Source organism: Apteryx mantelli, chromosome 4 (assembly GCF_036417845.1).
Source record: "Apteryx mantelli isolate bAptMan1 chromosome 4, bAptMan1.hap1, whole genome shotgun sequence".
In the NCBI taxonomy this organism is placed as follows: domain Eukaryota; kingdom Metazoa; phylum Chordata; class Aves; order Apterygiformes; family Apterygidae; genus Apteryx; species Apteryx mantelli.
In genome coordinates, this window is record NC_089981.1 from 29,653,636 (window position 1) to 29,676,013 (window position 22,378).

Here is a 22,378-nt window from a genome sequence, read left to right on the forward strand (position 1 = left end):
TTTATAAAAATTAGGAAAGCAACCCATATTGAGAGCATCTAAATATATCTCTTTCATAAACCAGTACAAAAAGGTACAGAACATATAAAAACGAAATCCGAATTCTGATGTCTGTGTATAGCCACCTGATCTTCTACAAAACCCTCATAAGCAAGGACAGGGTGTCTTGTAAGGAATAGCAGGAATAAGGATAATAAACAGTAAGGACATTGGGAAAAATCCAACCTTTTCTCTGAGTGTGAAAAGGGACAAATGAAAGTCATCGCCAAAGCAGGCAGACAGGCCAACAGGGAACAGGTAAACTCACTGACTCATCATTCACATAAAGAAAGGGAGAGTAAACCTTGTGTCTCCTGCTTGAGAGTCCCCAACTCATTCCCAAGGTAGCAGCTCCTTGGAAAAGCAGTTAAAAGCAGCTGTGAACCGTGCACATTTCTGCTGTGCAACCTACGACAGGTTGAACTCACTCTAAAATCACAGAACAATCAGTCAAATGGGAGAAAATCAATTGCAGGATGTAGGTCTCTTGCATATCCTTTCTGTGCATTTGGGATAAATCAGAACGCGTATAAGAAATGTGTGTGTGAGAAATGTGCAATAGTTGCACCTTGTTGTGTTTACTGCAACTGACATAACTCTAAAGATATTCCTAACTTCAAGTTTAACCTGGAATTTTGAATGGCTTTAGTCTGCATCTAAAAAAGTTATTTCTACATACTACCAGCCATTATTTGAGTTCTGAATGCAAGAAAAGCAGAAAGTCACCTCATCAAAATGGACCCCATTATAGCAGAAACAGATGAAAGAAACAGGAAATTCTGCCTTTTAGAGGATCTGGGAAGCTCTTGGGCTTACATTTGAAACAAAATTGTTTCAGCAAACTATAATACAAATGAACATACCAAAATAAGAGTATTCTTTGTTTTTTACCATGCAATTCAGAGTCCATATATAAATACATAAGTAACTTACATTTCCAAAATTATTTCTTTATATATCTCTTTTGTAAAAGTCAGTCTAAAGCCAGAACTTCACTGGCTCTTTGCCTTTCCTGAATAAAAGCTTCACAGCTTAAAAAAATATATATATATACCTAAGGACAGGTTCTGAAGATTTTTTGCAAAATGACAGAACTTTTCCATTGAGAAGCTAATCACCAACATTAACTAACTTCTTGAAAGCAGACTATCCAGTTTGGAAACCCACTTGGGAAGTGAAACCCAGGCTACCCCACTTGGACAGTGAAATCTCTCTCTTCCAGTCACTGACTGATAAGCTTGTACAGTCCAGAGAGATCCTCCAGCAGCAGCCATTTCCCCTCTTCTCCTAATACGCTATACACAGAACAGAGGAATATAAAATAAATAAATAAAACAAAGATATCAATATAAACATCTAATCTGGAATTTTGTCACTTTCAAAACGACAGCCACTAACTCCTCTACGTTCATTAACTCGATACAAAATACTGCTGCGTATGGGTGCTTCAGAAAATATTTTTTCAAGAATACGATCAATATAATGATTATGAAAAAATTAATCTGGTAGATTGAAACAAACTATAAACAGGAAGACTTTTGATTACTTTTCTTTTTTTCAGCCATTTAAATCACTGATTAAATTATTTGACTAAACTATCAGGGTGTTGTTTCAAGCCCTGAATGTTATTTACAGAAAACAAGTAGTTCAGAATAACAGTCCGAGTCCAGTTTCCTCATGCTATGAGACACAATCATGTTTGTTTGTAACCTTGAACTGTATACTGCTCTTCAGGCTCCACAGTACATCCGATGCTGATTTGTCAAGGCATAAAGAGACAACATGAAAAACAACAAACAAGTTGATTTTTACTCGTTTACAGTCTACAGGCAGACATACATCCTGTTAAATATTATACATATGCTGGAAAATTTTGAATGGAGGCTTCCTGACCTTCACTGTTTTCAAGTATTTAAAGAATCTGTAATTTGTACTAAATTATCTGACATCCTACACCAACAAATGTATCATTCTGCCTGCTTCCTGTTGTTCTAGATTTTAAGTATTTAAGTATGATTAAAAAAAAAAAAACACACATAGTGTTCTTGTCAAATTACTAACTGTCTTTTATATTGCACGCAAGCAAAATATTATCACTAACTTCTTCAGACTTTTAAAAGAGTTTTAAACATAGGATTTGGAAACTCAACTAGTTCAATACATTGCTATGCCAATATGCCACTCTTGAATTATCGAGCACAAGAAAAAGCTTAATAGACAAAATAATCCATAACTTAGCCAGACAAATCCAGGAAATGACTCAAGAATGAGTGAAAAGCCCTTCTGAAAGGACACTGCATATTGCACAGTGCAAGTTCTGTGCCAGGCAGCGTCAAACTCTAAAGGTAACTGGGAAACAAAACAGAGAAAAACACAAAACTCTCTTCATTTTTATTTTTAGATGTAACTGCATAGCATTGCTAATGAACAAATTACATGCGTAAGTAGTAAATAAGAGGCAACAATTGTACTCAACATTCATATTGATAATCCTTGCCAAATTGCATTCATTTGCCTAATACAAAATTACACAGTACTTAGAGTCAACTACACACACTTCTAACAAACCAACAAAACCCCCATGGTCATTCAGCTCAGGATCAATCTCTGTTCAGAAAATTCTGCAGTTCTTGTAGAGTAGACGACTGCAGACTCCGTGATGAAAGTATAACCAAACTTGCTCGCGAACAGGGAGCGATCTAGCTGCGCCAGCACCGCGTTTTGGGAGGGTTAGTTTACCCTGCTTTCTGGCTGGGTAACACACAGAACATGAGTCGGCCAAGTACCCCAAGAGATTAGCTTATTCGGCCTTTGGCAGTCTATGGAGGAAGAGAAGCAGTCTCTGAAGCAAAGCAATCTCTGAAGCACAGAGCCCTCAACTAAGATGACTCCGAGCAATTAAATATTTCCTGAAGCAAGTGTCCTTACTGACTTCTATGCATTCAGAAGCATACAATGGGTGGGACAGGCAGTACTCAAACCAAAAAACATTTTTAGATAAACATTTTGGTTTGGGAACTGAAGTGAAGGTAATTCAATATCTGAACCGTGATGTCGCATGTTATTTATAAAACGCAGGGCAAAACAGAGCCTTCTCTACAAACCAGGCTTTGGGGGAGTGGAGTGGGTGAAGAGGGAAGGGACAGGAGGAACATGCAGAAGGGTGCTGGTATAAATGCAAGATAGGCATAGCTTGCCAGCTGATCATCCAACAGCATATCCAAGAGACCGTGAAAACTAATATAACCAAAAGAATCTTCAGCTAACAGCTACCTAGTCCGACCACTGCTGTTCCCCCCAAACTCTAACAATATTAACTGTGTTTCATCAACGCTGATTCAAGCAATGATTGTCATCCAAAACTAAATATTACGCAGGCACGAGGAAACAAGGATGGAACACAGTACGTGATCTACTTAGGAAGATACATGGAGATGTCTGTCTTTTGCATGTTCGCACCACTTCATTTTTCATCAATGTCATTAATCCTGCTGCACAGCCACTTAAAGGAGGAAGAAAAGCGCTCCTGAGTTCTTGCACCTTCAAACACAATTCTGCCAATACACTGAATGAACAAAAACGACAATTTTTTTTCTTTCAGCGGCTATGGTACAGCTACACACAATTCATAACAAAATATTTAGATAGCAAGGTCTTCATCCTTGAAAGGCAAAAGACCAAAACCATTTCATATGCACAGTTTTAAAGCTAAACGTACCCAAGCAATATACACCCAAAATAAGACTGATAAGCTCAAAGCTTTATATGAGAGCGTTGAGTGAGTTTTTCTGATAACGCAGAATATACAATGGAAGGTGGAACAGACAAATAATGGTTTCATATACACAAAGTATTCATATGGCTGGGAGGTAAATGCCAAATTTACATGACACTACGAATCATTTTGAATTATACAAACACAACCTAAATTACCAATTGAAGGTTTGCGATGATTGTATGTCTGCTTCATACAGATAAGTTTGATTAAGTGCTACTGAAAATAAATTTAGTTACTGTATTTGAAATGTTTTCTTTCTTTCTTTTTTTTCTTTCCTTTTTTTTTTGTGAACACATCAAAACCAGATTCTGGTAAAGAATAAATGCCAACAGAATGTCAATCAAGTAAGTTTGCATACAAAATTAAATCCAAAGCTGTTAAGGGGAAGAAACTCAGATTTTTTTTTTTTTTTGCCTACAAGGAGGCAAGGTGGCAGTCAATATATTTCAATATTGAACTATTGACTATGAGATTAAAACAGAAGTTCTCATTCTCTTACTGTTGGTTCATATATGCATTCAGGCATTAAAATTTGATTAGCAGTCTGTTCTGCTGAAATATGATTTATTTTCACATCTGATTTCATATCTCATCTCTCATCTCATTTAGTTAACTAGTAAGATACTTAAAATAGGAAGCTATTTGGTTTGAAGGTTTATCCCATAAATACCTAGTATTCCTTACCAGAGAAAGTCAGAAGCAGAGATAAACATTAACCGCATACAAACCTGCTATCAGTATTCAGCATTTCTGTACAACCCTTGCAAGCCCAGACTGATTACAACTCAATGGAAGAATTTTTTTTCAAGAATTTTGAGTGGACTGGGATAACAGATAAATGCTTATCAATTTAAAGGCTGCCTCATCCCCCAAAATAAGGGTGGAAGAGTGCCATTCCAATGTTTCCGCATTTTTAGAAATTTTGACAGTTGACTTTCCCTCATTAGAAATTTCTTTTTAAGAAACATAAGTTTACTGTTTGTACCAAATATTTTGTGAAATATTCTCTCCTACATATATCAAAAACAAGTTGGAAAAACAAGCATATGCTATAAAAATTATTTACAGCAGTTAAACCAGCCAAAATTATTATTTTTCCTGATAGTAAATCTAAAATAAAAATTTCATGTGAAGGAGAAATTATTTGCACCTGCTGACTTGTTTTTAAGTAAATCAAAAAGAGTTTTTGCAATTTGCCAACTCTCCAAATTGATTCATATACACCAAACTATCTGAAAGTAAATGAGGATTCCTTCCAGTCACCACAGTCATTTTAAACTTCCAAAAGAGCATTAAAATCTTTTCAGACAATCCAATTTGTTTATAAAACTTCACTTTATAAATGAGCAGAATGATTACAACAATGAAATACTAACTTTTCAGGCCAAAGATTCAAAACCAAGGCAGGATCTATAGAAAGCAAAGTAATAACCATGACTTTTTAGAGACTACTGGAAATTATTCTGTATATTAGCCAATTAGCAAAGTACATTATCTAATGGGAAAGTGGCACACCAAAATAAGATTACTATAGCTATCCCGTCATTGTCAATCTCAGGAATTAAAGAACTGAATGGAAATACAGCCTGAACAAACCTTCACATGTTAATGACAGCCTTTTTCAGGATTAAGACATATTAGCCAGACTGATTCAGAAACGTGGTACAGTGCTGCCCACCTACAGATACCAGTGTATCCTTAAAGCCTGATCTTGAAACTTAACCTTTATTTATTCATAGGTACAAAGTGCAAACCAGAATTTCTGAAAATACAAAGGTATACGATCTGCAAAAGGTATGCAATCTAGTACCCTTCACTTTGAACAACACAAAAAGCCTATGAAAATATCTTGAAATAACCTTGATAATGGGTATTTTTGGAAATAAGTGGCTGCATATAAAACAGCAAGTCTCCAATGATTTGAATGGAACTAGAACAACAACTTCCACGTGAAGATATGGCTTATTATTTACACAGAGTTTTAAAAGCACGTACTTCACTCAGAGCTAAGAACAAAGCAGACAGGCAAAATATAGAATTAAGCCTGCAAAACTATGAGTAGCTACAATATGAAGAAGAATACTGCAACATATGGCAGAGACTGCTATGTATAATGAATTGTAAAATATTCTTAGTAGAAATACTGCCAAGAGTAAGTGCTGATAGAGAAGATGGTTACCCATAATTTGATATTTGATCACAGTCATTTAAGAAAAAAAAAAAAAGTCATTTAACATAATAAAGCAGAAGGAGAGCAATACCATTATGATCCTTTGAAAGAAAAATATCTAAGAATGAAAAGAGTATTGTCATTCTTGAACTGTACACAGGAAAAATGGTCAAGGATACACAAGAAACTGCAAACGTATCTGCTTCCTGTCTAAGAATTACACAGTCCTTCCCAAGGGACATAACTACTGAAGCTCTACATAAATGGTATCAAAAAAATGCAAAGACAACAAGAACAGAGGTGGTGATTAGAATACTGTGGTAGAGCTCTCTTCAGACACCACTGGTTGATAGTCACAAAGCACAAAAACATTGATATTCAATCAAGAAAAAGGTAAACGGAAACTGCAAGATACCACAACCATGAAAACTGGAAAAAAGTCTATACATTTTCCAAAAGATAATACTCAGATTCTCTGCATCATGCTTAGAGATTTTGTTAAGTTCTTCTTTATGGCACCCCCTGAGATCTTCCTGACCCGCTGAGATCCTGGCACCCCAGCACACACTGCAACCGAATAGTTAGCTGTTCATCAGCAGCAAGCAAAGGAAGAAAGATCTTTTGAATTAGTCTTAAGCATATCCATCCTGTGTGCTATAAATCAATGCACACATAGTTTAGGATTCTGACTATACATTGTGGGGTATGAAGTTTCTGTCCTGCACATTCTAGCAGAGAAATGTGAACTTGATAGCACATACAATGCTGCTTGCTGGAACAAAACAAAACAACACAACCAACCCAAAAAAGCTGGTGGTGGGAGTTAGAACCGATATATTTGAAGGAAGGCTGTAATTTTCAAGTCTGTTGCAAAATTGTGTTGGGGAAGAGGGAGAAGGCAGAAGAGGATCAGTGTTTATGAAGGGGACATAAGATTGACTAGAGTGTTTTGTCTTGGGGGCAAGGGACTTCATGTTGGTTAAATGTAAAGAGGTCCATACTGCTAAACAATTTGAAAGATTTTGAGCTACCGGCATAGAGGAGTTAAGTAACAGGGTAAGTAAGAGGCAGCAGAAAGAAAAATCATGGCTGCTCAACCTACTGTGTTCTTCCTTAAGGGAAATATAAGAAATTATAGGGCTTATATGCCCCTGACTCATACCACTGTGTAAAGAACCCATTACACACCAGTGCCTTACTGTTTGGTATGTCAAAGATTTTCTTTTTTTAAAGAGTACTTCCACACCAGAGTATGTAAAGCTTAGTTTCTGTTTCCATTTTAATTAAACAAAACTGTAGTGGATGAAGAAATGTTCCTGTAGTTGACTATTTTCCTGAGGGCCAGGGTAAAGAAGATTGTTATTGGCTAACACAGCACATAGAGAATTCAAACGACAACTGTTAAAAGTTAAAATAACCAACTACTGTCTTCATTAATCATAATAATAGATATTAAAAATACATTAATTTCAAGAAGATCTGTGGCAATGAAAATATTCATACCATACACATGAAAATGTAACTGTTGTTTTCCATATGGAATAATCATAGACTAATGACTGTTATTTTAATTAGATAATGTAATTTTGGCCTTCTTTCCATTTTCAGCCAACAGCAAGGTATATGGCAACCCAAAAAATCTAAGCTGGTGGTAATGAATGAATGAATGAATGAGGAAATAAATAAATGATGTATAAATGAATGAACAAAAAGGAATTATCACTTGCTAGGATTCTGTAGTATGCCAAAATATAATACATTGAAGAAGAAATTGTGCCCCTGACCTCTCCAATGTAACAGACAGAAGAAAATGTGAATATGAAAGCACGTCTTATCAGACAATCAGTGAGGCTCAATGGGGTTAAGAACCTAAAAAGCTTCAGAAAAATCTTATTGAATGAGTTTGCAATGTTGAAATCAATACGTAGATTTCAGATACTATGTCTATGTAAAAACAACTTATTTTTGTAACTACGTTAGCAGTAATTTAAGCATGATCTTACAAGAACAAATATAAGGAATGAAATCTCTTCAGAGTTTTTTTTCTTCTCCTCTTTGATACAAGTATTAACACTGAAGTTTTGAAATTTAAAGTTTAAGTGCTACAGAGTTTGCTTGTGAATAAGCAGAAAAGGTATTTCTGCATTCATACCATTGAAAGCAGAAAGAAGGGTAACGTGATCCAAGTTAGATATGATTCAGTAAGCAAGGTAAGTTTCCTTCACCTTTTTAAATTTATTTGTTTATTTATTAGATATTTGTTTTCTGGAGTTTACATTTTTCTCATCTTTGGAAAACATTTATTTGTTTTCACCTTTCACCTTCCTGAGAGGTGTTTTTTAAGGTTCTACTATAAATAGAAAAAATATTTGTTAGGATTACTCTCTTCTCAAATACCTCAAATAAAATTTTCACTTAACAAATTTTTTCACTTTATCATTATAAAGCAAATAGCAATATATAATTGTATTGTTTTAATATTTGAAAAGTCAGCTTCCTCTTAAAAAACCAGCCAATCAAATAAAAGACTTTACTGTATATACAGCTTCCAGTTTCTTTAACATTAATATTTACTTAGGTACCTTTTCTTTGTGAGGTTTATAATTTGCTTACAGTGAACAACTGCATATGTGTCTCCTTAAAAAATCATTAGTAATACAAGTTCAGACTGGGTAAAAGTAAGTGAGCATCTTGTGTCATGTTTTTCATGGTTCTGCAAAACAGTGAACAATACAGGAAAAGCTGGTCACAACCTGCCACCACATTTCAGAGTCCTGTCCATGAATGGCTGGCATTACAGCATTATACCGGCAGAAAACAAAGCTCCCAGTGTATCCACATACGCCAAACAAATGTCAAAATACAAGCAGCATCTACTGAGGGTGCAGTTTGCCATTAGCTGATCACAAGCTGATCTAATGGTTGTCACCGAAAGGGACAGTCTTACCCCATTTCCCCAGCCATTCCCCGATCTTGAGCACTGCTGCTTTCTTTCACCTGCATTAAAGCTCTGGTGACTTCAAGGTAGAACTAGTATAGGGAGGAAGAGGGGATGGAGCTGTTCTTATGGCAGCAGTTAGCTATTAGACTGACTTAACCATAACCTGAGGCTGCGGACAGAAAACAAACATGACCTTCCCTCTTTCCATCCCTCCAAATATTTTCTGTTAACTTGGTGAGATAAAATAGCTCTGCATGGGTCAGGCAAGCACCATTTCAGCACAGGGGATATGGCAGGACCATGCAACTGGAAATGGAGAAACAAATGGGATCTGCAGCCTGTCAGATAAATCAGTTTATGCTGCTGGGGAAATGAAGCCTCAGTGACTGCCCACAAAGTGCAGTTATTTTGGAGTGCAGAAGAGCTGCTGTGCAAAATTCATGATCACAATATCCCCTTATTTCCTGTAGCTTCAAAAAGAATACTTTCTTTTTGTTCTGTTTTTGCAGCAGTAAGTGCCCATCAGCAGTAAATGCTGTGTCAAATCCCTTCGTAATCTATTAGTTCTTTGACAGACTACATAAATCTACTACTTCGAAAGCTTGAATGGCTAATTCTCTCTTGATGGGTTATAGAGCTAATCACAGCTCACTGGCCACTCAGGATTAAACTGAACTACAACACAAGCCAGCAACATCCATTCATGCAGCATGTGGTGCCAGGTTGCATAGGCTGGAGAGTATACAGTTTATCAAACTCAAAGACCAATTAGGAGTTATTCACGTATTAATAAAACTGCCATCCATAATTTAATTTAACTGTATATGCAGTTAAATTCCAACAAAAGGTATACATATTTCCTTCTCATAATATACGGTATCTCATGGAAAGAAAAGAAATGGAGTGAATCAGGCAAGAAGTTTGGAAACAACCTGAAGGAGGGCCAAAACCACCCTGGTTCACATCATGAAGACTCATGACAAACATGAGATGTGGAAAGGGCACCACATGAACAGGCTGAACTTAGTGCATCTTGCAATTACAGGTACTACTGTACAGTACTGAAAACTCTGCATCTGGACAATTCATACAACATTGCACAAATCAAGTATCTCATTGTTCAGCTGCCCATAAGTTATTTCTGAACAAAGCAAAATACTAAAATACAAACAATTCTAGCTCTGTGTTGAAGACACTGGGATTTTCTTAGCCAACAAGCTGAAGCCAGCTAACATACTGACTGTGCAGTGACCCTTTCATAATATTTCCCAGCAATACAAAAACGCATATATTTTTAATAAGGAATTCTTTTCCCATTTATATTGTAATTTAATACAGTCTTCTGTTGTCATAAGGTATACATGAGATGCTGAACACCCTATCTCCCCTAAAACAGAATTAAAATAATGAAAACTATTACGTTACAGAAAACATACCTCAAAGTATCAACAAATGCATTAAAAGCAAAAATGCTGGGTATTTTAATGTATCCTGGATTTAGAAATATGGACCTGGAAGGTTCTATAAACAGTCAGAGAGTCCAGCCCCTTACCATCATGACTACATCAGACAATCGCAATTGATCTCCATCTCAAAGGTGATCTCAAACTGATCAAGCTTCATGTTAAATGGAGTGAGACCATTTGTCATTACTATTCATAACAGAAGGCTCTTTCAGAATTCTTCTCCTCTTATAGTTAAGAAATCATCTAACTTCTAGCCGTAATTGATTCATGGCCATTTTACATTCATTTGTTCTTCATGCTGATCATTTTCTGCAGCTTAAATAGGTCTTAACAGGTCTTCCCACTCCCTCCCCTCTCTCTTGTTTTTGGGGCTTTTTGTTTTTTCCCCCCCCCCTTCCCCTTTTTAAACACCTTACTGTATTTAGATCAACACCTCCTCTCTTGGCCACAACTAGGCTAAACTGCCAATACTCCCCTCACCTCCATTAGGGTAAACTTTCCTTTCCTCTTCTTACTGTATTAACCCAACTCCATGCCTCTTCCAGGAAGAATTCATCTTTTTTCAACGAAATTCTACATGACCAGAAATGCACACGACATTCCAGAGGAGATCTGGCTTAATTACGAGAGCTTTTTTCTAAATTAAGAACTTAAACACAAGAATGTAACAGCTACTTCACTGGGTTAGGCCAGTGGTTCAACTAGAGTTTTGTTTTTGATGGTGGCCAACAGTAGATTCTGAGGAACTAGTGTAAGAATAGGGCAAAAATACAGTGAAACTTTCCCAGGATACTTTGCCAGCCTTCAGCAATTTACAGCTAAGGGATTGTCACAGAATCAGTACCTTTCTCTGGAATTACTGAGTATAAAATAAAGATCTTAAACTTGCTAGAACCCAAGCACATCTAATATGAATGAGAATATATAGGAACCATTGAAGTCTCCTGAAGTCAATACTACTTAGAAAACAATTTTAGAAGGAAACAACCAAATAAACTTGTCTATTATTAGATACATATAGTCTATGATTATTCTGATAAGAATAAAAGCTTCATCCATGAGTCAAATTCTGAGATTACTATCTGGAAGACATATGCATTAAATCTGACTTTTGAAACTACATGTTGTCATGCACTGGACTTCATTTTTCCAATCTGAAGTAGCCAGATCACTGATGATTTCCCTACCTCAGGTTTACCTAAGACGACCAAAACACCAAAAGGGCATTACCATACATACATTAATTACCATGGATCTCTTCACTGCTAGAGTATTCAGAGCACCAGATCCCTTCATTCTCAACTCCAAAATGTGAAAGTAGTATGGTAAAAACTTTGTTATAGCTCTCTAAATGATAAGGCCCAATCTATTTGAGGAAAATCTTTAGCCATCTGTTATCACCAGCAGTTAATGATTGAAAGGAGAGACAACAGCAAGTAAAAGGGATGGCAACAATTACATATCAATTTCTTCAAAAATTTTTACTGACGTTTTGTTCTCCAGTTCCTGCAATTTACATCTTTCTTCAGCATCCTCATAGGTCCATTGTATCAGGACAGTCTTAAACTTATTTCCTATACAGAGTTCGTAACTTCTACAAAAATCTATTTTATTTTATTCAAAATCCACCAACTTAAGTAAGGACTGCTGAAAGACATTTGCTTGAAAAAAATTAAAGGTAGGTGGTTTATAAAGAGCACTTAGATGGTTTATATAGAACTTAGTTAACTATCACACATATTTAAAGTTATTTTGCAGGTTCAAGTGCTTTAACTCCATTATGTTCTTTCTCTTGTATATCATTTCAAAGAGAGTGCTTAACATATATTTATCATATAGTCTAGATCAAAATAATGAATATTGATATGAAAAGTAGCAAATGATAATGTATACAATCTATGATATGGAGCAAAATAAAAGGATAAAACCCAGATGAAAAGTCTAAAATAATTTGTTCAAAAAAGCAGTCTTGAAAAGCCAGTATGAGCAGTAACATGACCAACAGCTTATATCTTCTTTTCAGATTCTGGGTTACTTTTGGATTTATGTTTTCTAAAGGAGACTTTCCTCTTTAAGCATTAGAACTACTTTTACTTTCATTCAGAATAAAAATGTAAAGCATAGCATGTCCTACAGGGATTGTCACTTTAAAAATGAACTAACACAGAAGTTAGCCAATTTGAGGAACATCACATTTCAGTTTTTCCCTTTTTTGATGAGTAAGTATTTTCTAATAATCGGGGTATAATTAATTACATTTTAAATGTTTTTATATAAGCTTACAAAATTGATCTGAAAATGATATGAAATGACAAAGCTATTTACAAAGAATGCTTTTTTAATTTAAGGATAAAATGCAAAATATAACATAAAAAATTAATAATCACAAAACAAGTCAGTTCTGGCTCTACTTCCTACTATTATCTTCACATAGTTCTATATAAGATCCATCTGACTTAGAACTATTTCAAGAGTATCAGACGAGAGTGCAAATCTATAAAACAGTAACTGTCGCTATGAAGAGTAAACCATCTGGGAAGAAACACTAACACGTAGCCATTAATACCCCTGCTCAGCAAAACACTAGGCTTAAACAGAAGAAAGACTGCTGCTGGCTCAGGGGTCTTCTGAGATAGCTGAACAGGCATGGATTGAACTATGCATCAAAATGGTCTGTTGAAGACTAAGTCATGTGCCAAAATATTACATTTACAGACATAAAACTGAGAGTTTCTCAAATACTTTTGCTCGCAACTTGAAGAAGTACTTGACCTTTCAAACATTATTAAACATCAGTTGTTCTACAGTGTCCACATGATCAACCTGACGTTAACTTTAAAGTGGGCCCTGCTTAGAGTGTGGGATTTGACCTTTTGACTTGCAGAGGCCCTTTCCAACATAAATTATTTACAAATCTCTACAAGCTCCTCCATCATGGTAAATGCCAAGTAATTCAGGCAGCCAAACCCTACATGAAGGAGAAATTGCCAGATCATGCAAGACAACCTGCTTTACTTTCCCTAAGAGCAAGCTACTGTGGATCACCTGTCATTCACCATGACTGCAGAGTGTAACTTCTATAAATTCATACATAATAAATTCCCAATATAGCTGTGTACCTGTGAAACAGGAAAAAAAAATCATTTTGATCTCGCTTAAAAAGAAAAAGGCAAAACTTAATTTAAGGTATTAACAGTATTACAAATAGAAATAATAAGCAGCCTAAACACACATTATCTTCTGTCACCTACCTAATGTTCTTTGAATAATTTCCCGGTGTTTAACTATGGACCAAGTGTACCTAATTTACTGAAAAAGCAAAATGGAAGCACTTATATGGAAGAACTTGTATCTTTTGTCTTACAGTCAAGGCAGCACATTCAGTTACTGTATGTTAAACTCCATTTGCTTCTGAAACTGAAGGAACACTGGAAAAGTTCCATTCACAGTATTAGAGATGAAATACTTTGAATACAATTGGGCTCTGTCTCAAACAGCACTGTGTAGTCCAAAATGCTGTTCCTCTACTTGACTTACACATTCTAAAAAGCTCGTAGACCAGCAATAGCTAAAGTTAAAAGTATCCGTGAAGGAGCAGCAGCTACAATTAACTCAGTGAGAAGTTTACACTAGCTTAGCAAGACAACGGTCAAATTCTGGGGTCACTGAGAAAGGATTTTGAAACCCATACATAGAAGCATAAGACTGAGCAGTTCAGTTGTGCTTCTGCGAAAGGAAAAGTATCTGCACCCTTCTGCTTCCTCTTGGCAATCAGAAGTGCAAAAGGCACAGCATATTGGGATCCAAATATTCTTGAAAAATCTCCATCTTGGTATTTAAGCCTTCCCTTACCACAGAAGAAGAAAGTATGTTCAGGACTTATGACAGAATGTACTTGAGGCAGTGTCTTATGATCTCCCATGGGGGTGCACTCTTCTCCCAAGCATTCAAGTTCTCTTGCTCCTAAGCTGTATATGACACTTAACCAAACGTTTCAGCCTCTTCCTTACATAAGATGCAATTTAACCATAACAGCCTTGCAAATCACTTATGTTTGACAGCACAGCTAATACTGCTCTCTTTCTGTATACAAATTGGTCTGCTAATTTGCACCCAAAGTTGCCTGTGACAGAGTCTGTAGACTTCAAGATCTTTCTTTTCTCTGAGAAAGCAAAATACCCGTTTCTTTTCCTTCTGTGATGACTGATACGCCCCTCACTCCCATATTGGCTGTAGGTTTCTGTAGTCCCATAAAAAAGTTAATGCATGTCACATGTATATCTCCTGAACTTTGCTGCTGCCTAATGGTGCTGAAGACTGACTCAGAGTGCTTCACTGTACTCAGCTCCAAAACAAAATATCACAGATGATCTGCACCACATCATTTCTCTGTATTCTCTATAGGTCAACAGTTGCTAAACGGTGTGATGTTTATCTTTGTGATACATGAACAACTATGCTCTCTTAGCTCACATCATAATTTTTGAGGTAGTGCATTGGGAACCAAGAACACATTGGAAAGATTGTTAACAGATGAAGCAAGCTTTATTCCCGAATGCTGAAAGCCTGACTAGAGTTTCTGTTTTAAGATCAAGAAAGATCTTTTCTTCTGGGTCAAACTATACCAGGCATGTTGAGGGTGCATGAATACATCTCTTACAAAGCTTGATTGTAAGTACCAAAGGAATCAAAACTTATTACTGAGAAGTAATATCAAAATATCACCTTTTCATGACTTCTGGAAGGCAAACAGTGAAAATACAAGAAGAATCAGCTGCCAGGGAGCAACAATGGCAGACTGCTCCATAAGGGAAGGGGAGGTGGGAGTCAAGCATGGCAACAAGGCAGGCAGGGGCTGTGCCCTCACCACCAAGTGGTGGAGTCCCATAGTACCCTCAGAAAGATGAGCAGAGTAGGGCCAGTGACAGTAGCTAGGTTCAGCCAAAAGTCCAGATTGCCAGATGAGTCCATGGTGATGAGGAAGGTCTTAGGTCAAGCCAGAAAGTCAAGTCAGCAAGGCAGGGTCAGGTCAGGTCCAAGGACAGTAGCCAGGGTCAGCCACAGTTCAATTATCACTGGGAAAGCCCACAGTCGTGAGAAAGGTCCAAGATTAAGCCAGGATGTCAAGTCCACAGGTGAGGGTCTGGGTCTGGATCAGCAAGGCACATTGCCAGGCACAAGTGTAGCTGCAACATGACTCAAGCAAGGACCAAGGGCAAGGGCCTGAGCTAAAATGCAGCTTCCAAATGACCAGGGGCCCAGGTTCCCTGCTTCCCGCAGCTCCTTCTCACACAGCTCTTTCCACAGTAGTCTGAACAAAGGCTACACAGCTGTGCCACATCAACGCTGACCTTGAGCATTGGCAGCTAAACCCTGGACTGGGGCTGGGGGACTGTTGTTGCACTCGGGACCCTGACATCAGCTTTCAAAGGAATTATTTATAAGAACCAAGGACAGAACCTGCTAAATTATCAGACTAAGCAGAGATTTGAAGTCCTCAAGAGTAAAATGTATGCTGAATGCTACTGGCACGAAAACAGAATCATAACAAAAATCTGGTGTTTAATAAGCTTTACATCATGGATCAAAATTATAAAGTGCAAGTCTGTCAATTTAAAATCCCTCTGTATGTACAAATATCTATTTCTGAATAGAGATGAAGCTGTGGATCTTCATTTAAAATAATTTAAATTACAATGTTATTATTAAATAAGATCTTCCCCCGTCCCAAAATATTTTGAACATGAAGCAATTAGTATATTCACTGCTATAAAAAATTATTAAAAAAAAAACTTTCCTCCATTAATTTTTATCAAATCAAATGACTGAAAAGTGAGCAAATACAGTTTTGTTTTGTTTTTTTACTTCCTTACACTTAGGTAGTCCACCAACATAACTTGATAAACAGAAATGTTAACTAATATATGATCCCCTCTTTTTGTTACGAAGAATTGATTCATTTATCACTGTCTAACAATAATGGGTTGTGGTTTCATGACTGCTTAAAGCAATCAAAATTATCACCATCACAGTCCCACTATGGAAAAAAAATGGTAGAAAATGATTCATTTCCATTTGCTTGCTTAGTGTTGCGGGTTCATTTATTTTTTTATAAGTAGCTCTCTTGTGTTATCAGACGAGTATCTACTCTAGTGCAAAAGAAAGGTAGGAACGTGCAAGCAGGGAGAAAGGAAAGATTATGCTGAATTGCTCAGTCTCAATTCATAGTTTTGAATTTTGGAACTGAATAGCTAGCCATAGTAATACATGTTACCAATACAATTAATATTGCAGTGGAGCATTTTAAACCACTTTTATTGAAGCACTTTCCTGCTTATCAATTCTGCCACCTCCATACACCCCTGCCCCATGTCCAGTGGCACATCTAGACATGTATTGTCTAGTACTAATATTTTGTGCAACTATGACAAATTTTTAGAGGTTCAATCAATCGCTTCTGACATCTGAAATTACTGATATTTAATGACACAGAAGCCTTTAAATAAATTATTTTTTAAAGCAATTGTTCTAGAGGTTCCACATAATGCCTAATGGCATACACACAATTTCCAGATCCAAACAATTTTAAGATATGGAAAAAGCCTGAAGGATAATGAAGAAAGTATGATTGACTAACATTTCCAAAGAAATTACACCATAGGCTGCACAAAAGAAAGCCAAATCTACCAAGCAACCTGATTTAACCTAGCACTGTCATTCATCTTCATCCTGTTCCATCTATTTAATCTCTATATTCTACACACTCCTGAATTTGAAAGCATCCTTGCCTTGCCTCAGAAGACTCAAAGTAGAATTTACTGCAAAGTTTCGTTTTGCCACTTTAAAAATTACCTTATTTGTAACACTGAAAAGCTAGTTCGACTTCTGCTGAAAATACCTGAGCTGGGAATGAAAGATACAACAAGGAAAAACAGCACAGGCGAATTAAATGGAACAAAGGAAATGATAGGATAGGAAAACAGTACAGGTAAGAAACTAAACGAGAAGGAAAGGAAGGAAAACTTTTGTCTTTGATTGTTTAGCAAGTAGGGGGAAATACTAAGTCTTAGGGAAAACAAATTTTCATAATTGTCTTGCTCAGCTTAGCTGTGTGATTCATGCCATCAGCCCTTGAAACATACAAAAATGAAAAGTGCTGATTATAGCAGAGGTTCTTGCTTTGCTGTACATGCTTCAGGTCCCTAATATAATTTCTAGTTTTAGTTTCTCTGGGGAAAGCTGCCTATCAGGAAGATGGAGGTGTATGTCTCAGGCATGAATGACTGAATATGTCAGTGCTGCACAACCATACAGCCAGCAGAATGGAGAAAGCAAGTAGGGTTTAAGTTTGGAGCAATGAAAAGAGTTTGAGGTAGAAACACAGGAATGCATTGTTACTAGTGAAGTGAGAGAGACAAAAAGAGAAATACAACAAAAATGGCCTTCGAGCCTGAAAAGGGATAATGTATTTTAAAGCTTTTATGGACATCTACCATTTGAATGATGGACAGAGAGAAACAGAAGAGTCCTAAAGTCCTTTAGTTAGCACAGATCATCTTTAAAAGTAAGCTTATGATTACTGTTTTTCCAGCTAATCCTTGTTGCTGAAATCATTTTTAGGTGTAGTGATCCAACTACATGCCTGGCTTTTGTCACTTTATTCCCATATATTAATTATTTTTAAACAAAAAGAATGTGTCTATGATTTAAAAAGTCAAATGCTGATGTTCCCTATTATTAAGCTTAAAACCTTTGGGAATGTTTTTCCCGAATGCAGTTTAATGCCTAACTAAAAATAAGGTTTATTTTCAGATATGTTGTGCACTTGGTAATAAAGGGAGGGTCATCCTCTGACACAGTGTTATCCTGCCAAGCAGAAAAAGTATGATGAGACTACTATTGCACAATATTTCTCAAAATAAATGTTGAAATTAGTTTTGTATCTATTCATAGTGGCAAATTTTGTCTTGCTGCCCATCCTTCTCAAGTAAAGAGTTATTTTTAAAAAGGTGATTTATTCTTTTCCCAAATATTTTTCTAACTACTCTTCAATTTTCTATTAATCATCTAAATATGATTAAGTGACGTGTACCAGAAGAGAAACAACTGAACATGTTACTTGACAAATGGATTAGTCAATATTTGTGTCCTAAACACAGACATTTGACGGGATTGCAGCTGTAATTAAACTACCTACCAAACACCGTACTGGACATTGGAATCTTGTAACAAAAGCAGAATGCTTTAGACCAGGCTGGTAGAGACAAGTATGCACTAAGCTCCCGTTCAAGTGGAACAGGAAAAACAGAACAGACAGAAGCGTAAATATCATTAAAAACAGCACAGAAGCTTTCTGCCAAGCTCAACTATGATCTCCAGAGTAAAGGATTAGCTTTACCTTAGAAAAAAACTTTTTCAGAGGGATGAGCTAAGAGATTTTACTGCATCCTTCAGGATTTACTGCCTTTAACTCTTCATAAGGATACATAAAGAGCAAGGATAAATGAGAATTTACATAAACAATCTGTTCGTATTTCCATGTACTCTTTTTGCCTTCAATATCCATTGCAAACATACCCATGTAGCTATATTAACAACTCTGTTTTAGTAAATCCAAACAGAAGTTTAACATTAACAAACCTTGGTCTTAAGAACATGATAGTCCTTTCAGTGAGACACACCACCTACATGTGAATGGAATTATGTGCTGTTCTACAGAACAATGTATGCCATACAACTGCAAACATTTTTTAATTTGTATCCTTAGACGATATAAGCTGATTCTACCATCCTGGTATATCCTCAGATACTCAGACCCAAGAAATTTGAAAGGGGTCACAGCTGGGAACCAAATGAATGTTGCATGTTAGCAAAAAAAGCAGTGGTCAGAAATAGAAGATAAAGTAAGTCCCATTTGCATAGGGCTCAAGTAGCCGCTAAGAAATCTACCTGCAAATTCATTTGCCTGTTCCTTGACTTATTTCATCTCCATTCCCAAGCAACTACTGCTGTAAGCAGAATTAAAGATGCCTGTTGTCCATCACACCAAAGAATAGGAGAGAGACAGGAATTCTTCTTTTCCTGTGGACTTGAGCTATTTCTTCAGGGAAACAGGATGCAAGTCTTTAATTTCTCTTTGAAGACTCGCCTCTCTCCCCCCTTCAAGCCAGCTGAAGTGTCACTATCCAAAACTGTGAGTAATGAGCAAGTTTATCCTTCACTCTCTCTCTCTTCCTCCCTCTCCTTCTGATGACTTTCACACGCTTTCTGTGCAGCGTACCTGGAAAGAATAGCTGGCTAACATGTATGTACTGACTCTTAATTGTACTCCTTACAAGCCAACAAAGAGAAAGAAAAAAAAAATTTACATTGTAACGTGGGGAAAAAGAGATGGCAGAAGAGCAGCAAAAACATGAAAACTGTTTACAGCAAGAAGGCTAAAGGAGAATGGGAAAAGAAAGATGAAATGGTAGGCAGAGAATAAATCAGGGGTATAGATACTGGAAAGGGTAAATGAGCGAATAAAGAATTCCACAATGTCGAAAAAATAAAAGTAAAGGTTTGCTGATAGCTAGCACAACAATATAGGAGTCCTGGTTACATTCCCAACTCTCTATTACTCTGCTGTAGTATCTCGGAAGTTATATGATATCCATGTGCCTCTATTTACCCATTAATAAAATGTGATTAATAATACTGACTTAAATACCATGTGTGCGAAAGCAATTTTCCGTTCTCATATGGAAGTGTTGTAATTCAGTTTTAGACACAATGAGTGGAATCAAAAAAGCTCACTCTGTACATATGTCTTTAGTAGGAATCCAAGAGGAAAATATGGTCCTCTCAGTTTCTTTTTCCCTGTTATTTCATACATATTTACATGCCCACTGTCTGTACACACACAGTTTCTCTCTCCAAGTCTGAGGCAATGATTTTTCAGATGATTTGTCTCTGTTGTCTTTCTCAGACTGATCCTGTGACATAAAATGATAACATTCCAATTTGCCACATAAAGGCCAAATGTCACAAGAAGTGGTAGCTAATCTGTCTAAGCACTGGCTAAAAGCCTTGTCTTCTTTGACATTTTTGAAACTGTGAATTTACAGTAACCTTCACTGCAATTGTGCAAAAGACACTGCTTCAACTTATGGTACCTCCTACCATACTTTTACTGCACTTAGAGTACAAGTATAACATACTGCATGGTATATCACACCATACTTACAGTACCTCATACCATATTTTACATCTGCACAAGAGGGAAAAAGCTGTTGGGCCTTTCCATGTTTGAACCATTGTCTTCAATCTGTTCAAAGTAATCTTAACAAAACTTGATATAAGAAGCCAAATAAAATCTCAGGGACTGTGGTTCAGGATAAGCAGTATCCGTATTACACCAGCCATGTTTTTGAATTTAAACCACTATCAAGAAAAAATAATATTCTTTTGGGAATATATGAAGTATACAACTACCTCTTATTAGTAGTAGGTGACATCCTACTTATTAATTCTCATACTACTTCCTGTGACACAAAGTTTAGCAGGTCCTTCTGTATATTTTATCCAAACCAGTGATAAGAAATCTTCTGGTGCCTGGAAGATTTTCTACACTCCCAAATGATTAGGCCTTACAACTAGCTGCAGCAGGGAACAGCAGTTGCTATTGTTTTGACCTATTTACAAGGAGAATGGATACCACCACATTTTCTGAGGCCATTTGATTACTTAAGACTAACCTTGAGAGCTCTCAGAGAAGAGACCACTGATTTTTCCCTTATCTATGGATGCTATGAGTTCATACTTCAAAGTTAACTTCAGAGACCAAAGGGAAGGAAGACTAACAGAGAGTGTTAGAATTTAATGAGACATGAGATTAGTATCACGGTGCCTAGGTAAGAGACAGTTACACAATGTTGTTATTATTGTAATGAACAAGATAGCATTTGATGAGAATTGTGTTAGATATTCTTGGTTAAAAAAAAAAAAAAGGGAATAATAGACAGTAACAAAATAATATGAATTCCACATAGTTACCAATGTCAGTACATGGTATCTTTTCTACTGATTTTCAGTTACACTAGTTTTATTATTACTCTCCTTGGTTTTGTTCAGAGTTTGTATAGCATCCAAGAGAGGAAAACAAAATCAGAATCTTTTCACAGAACACTGTTGTAATTAAACAGAGGCCAGGCTCACTTCTGCTCACAGTACGTTTGCAGATACTAGATAATTCTGGAGATATGTTACCAAAGCAGGATGTAGAAAAAGTTTATATGAATGTTTGATTAGGAGATAAAAGCACTATTAGTCATTCATTCTTTCATTCAAGAGAAATTAATTTTACCATGTAGCTTTCCTGGCACATGACTTGAGCTGAATGAGAACAGAAAATACTTCATTCTGTAATTTAAACAAGTTTTTTTCAAAGCAGACATAGACATACCCAGTTGCTGAAAGAGAAGAGCCACACTGGTGCCTGTAACAGGAAGACTATCATGTAGAGGAGTCTGTATCAGCTGTCGGTCTCCAGCCCCCAAAGAAAACAGTTTCTGTAGAATAAAATTTTAAAATAAATGTGTATAAATTTAATCTATATGGAGTAAACATACTGCTGTCATACAGATAAGTGATTCATCCTGTATAAGCATTTCTTTTACATACAGAAGTTTAAAAATTGGTAAGAATTACTGAATTTTGGCTGAGATCTGAAATATAATTTGAGGACAATGACATGGCTCCTTGAATGTATAGCTCGATAGAGCCTTCCCTGCATTTCCACTGAAATCCTTAAATAATTATGAATTATTTCTTTGAAGGCACTGAATACTACATTTTTCATAATATATTAACAAACTGTTATAGAAAAAGCATAGTTTAAAAAAATATTCAAATGAGAAAAAAATATTTTGTAACTGAAGTTCTTCAACATGCACTGTTTGCATGTATGTTTTAAGTATGAGCATACTCATGCCCCATCACAAGAC

General features: G+C 36.3%; 1 protein-coding gene across 1 annotated transcript in view; it reads right to left on the minus strand.

The window, feature by feature from the left end:
- SBF2 (SET binding factor 2) overlaps positions 1–22,378 on the minus strand; it is a 281,893-nt gene that overhangs the window by 125,907 nt on the left and 133,608 nt on the right. Inside the window, exon 6 of the mRNA XM_067296115.1 lies at positions 21,838–21,943. Within this exon, the coding sequence (XP_067152216.1) occupies positions 21,838–21,943 (106 nt within the window). The remainder of the gene's footprint in view (positions 1–21,837; positions 21,944–22,378) is intronic.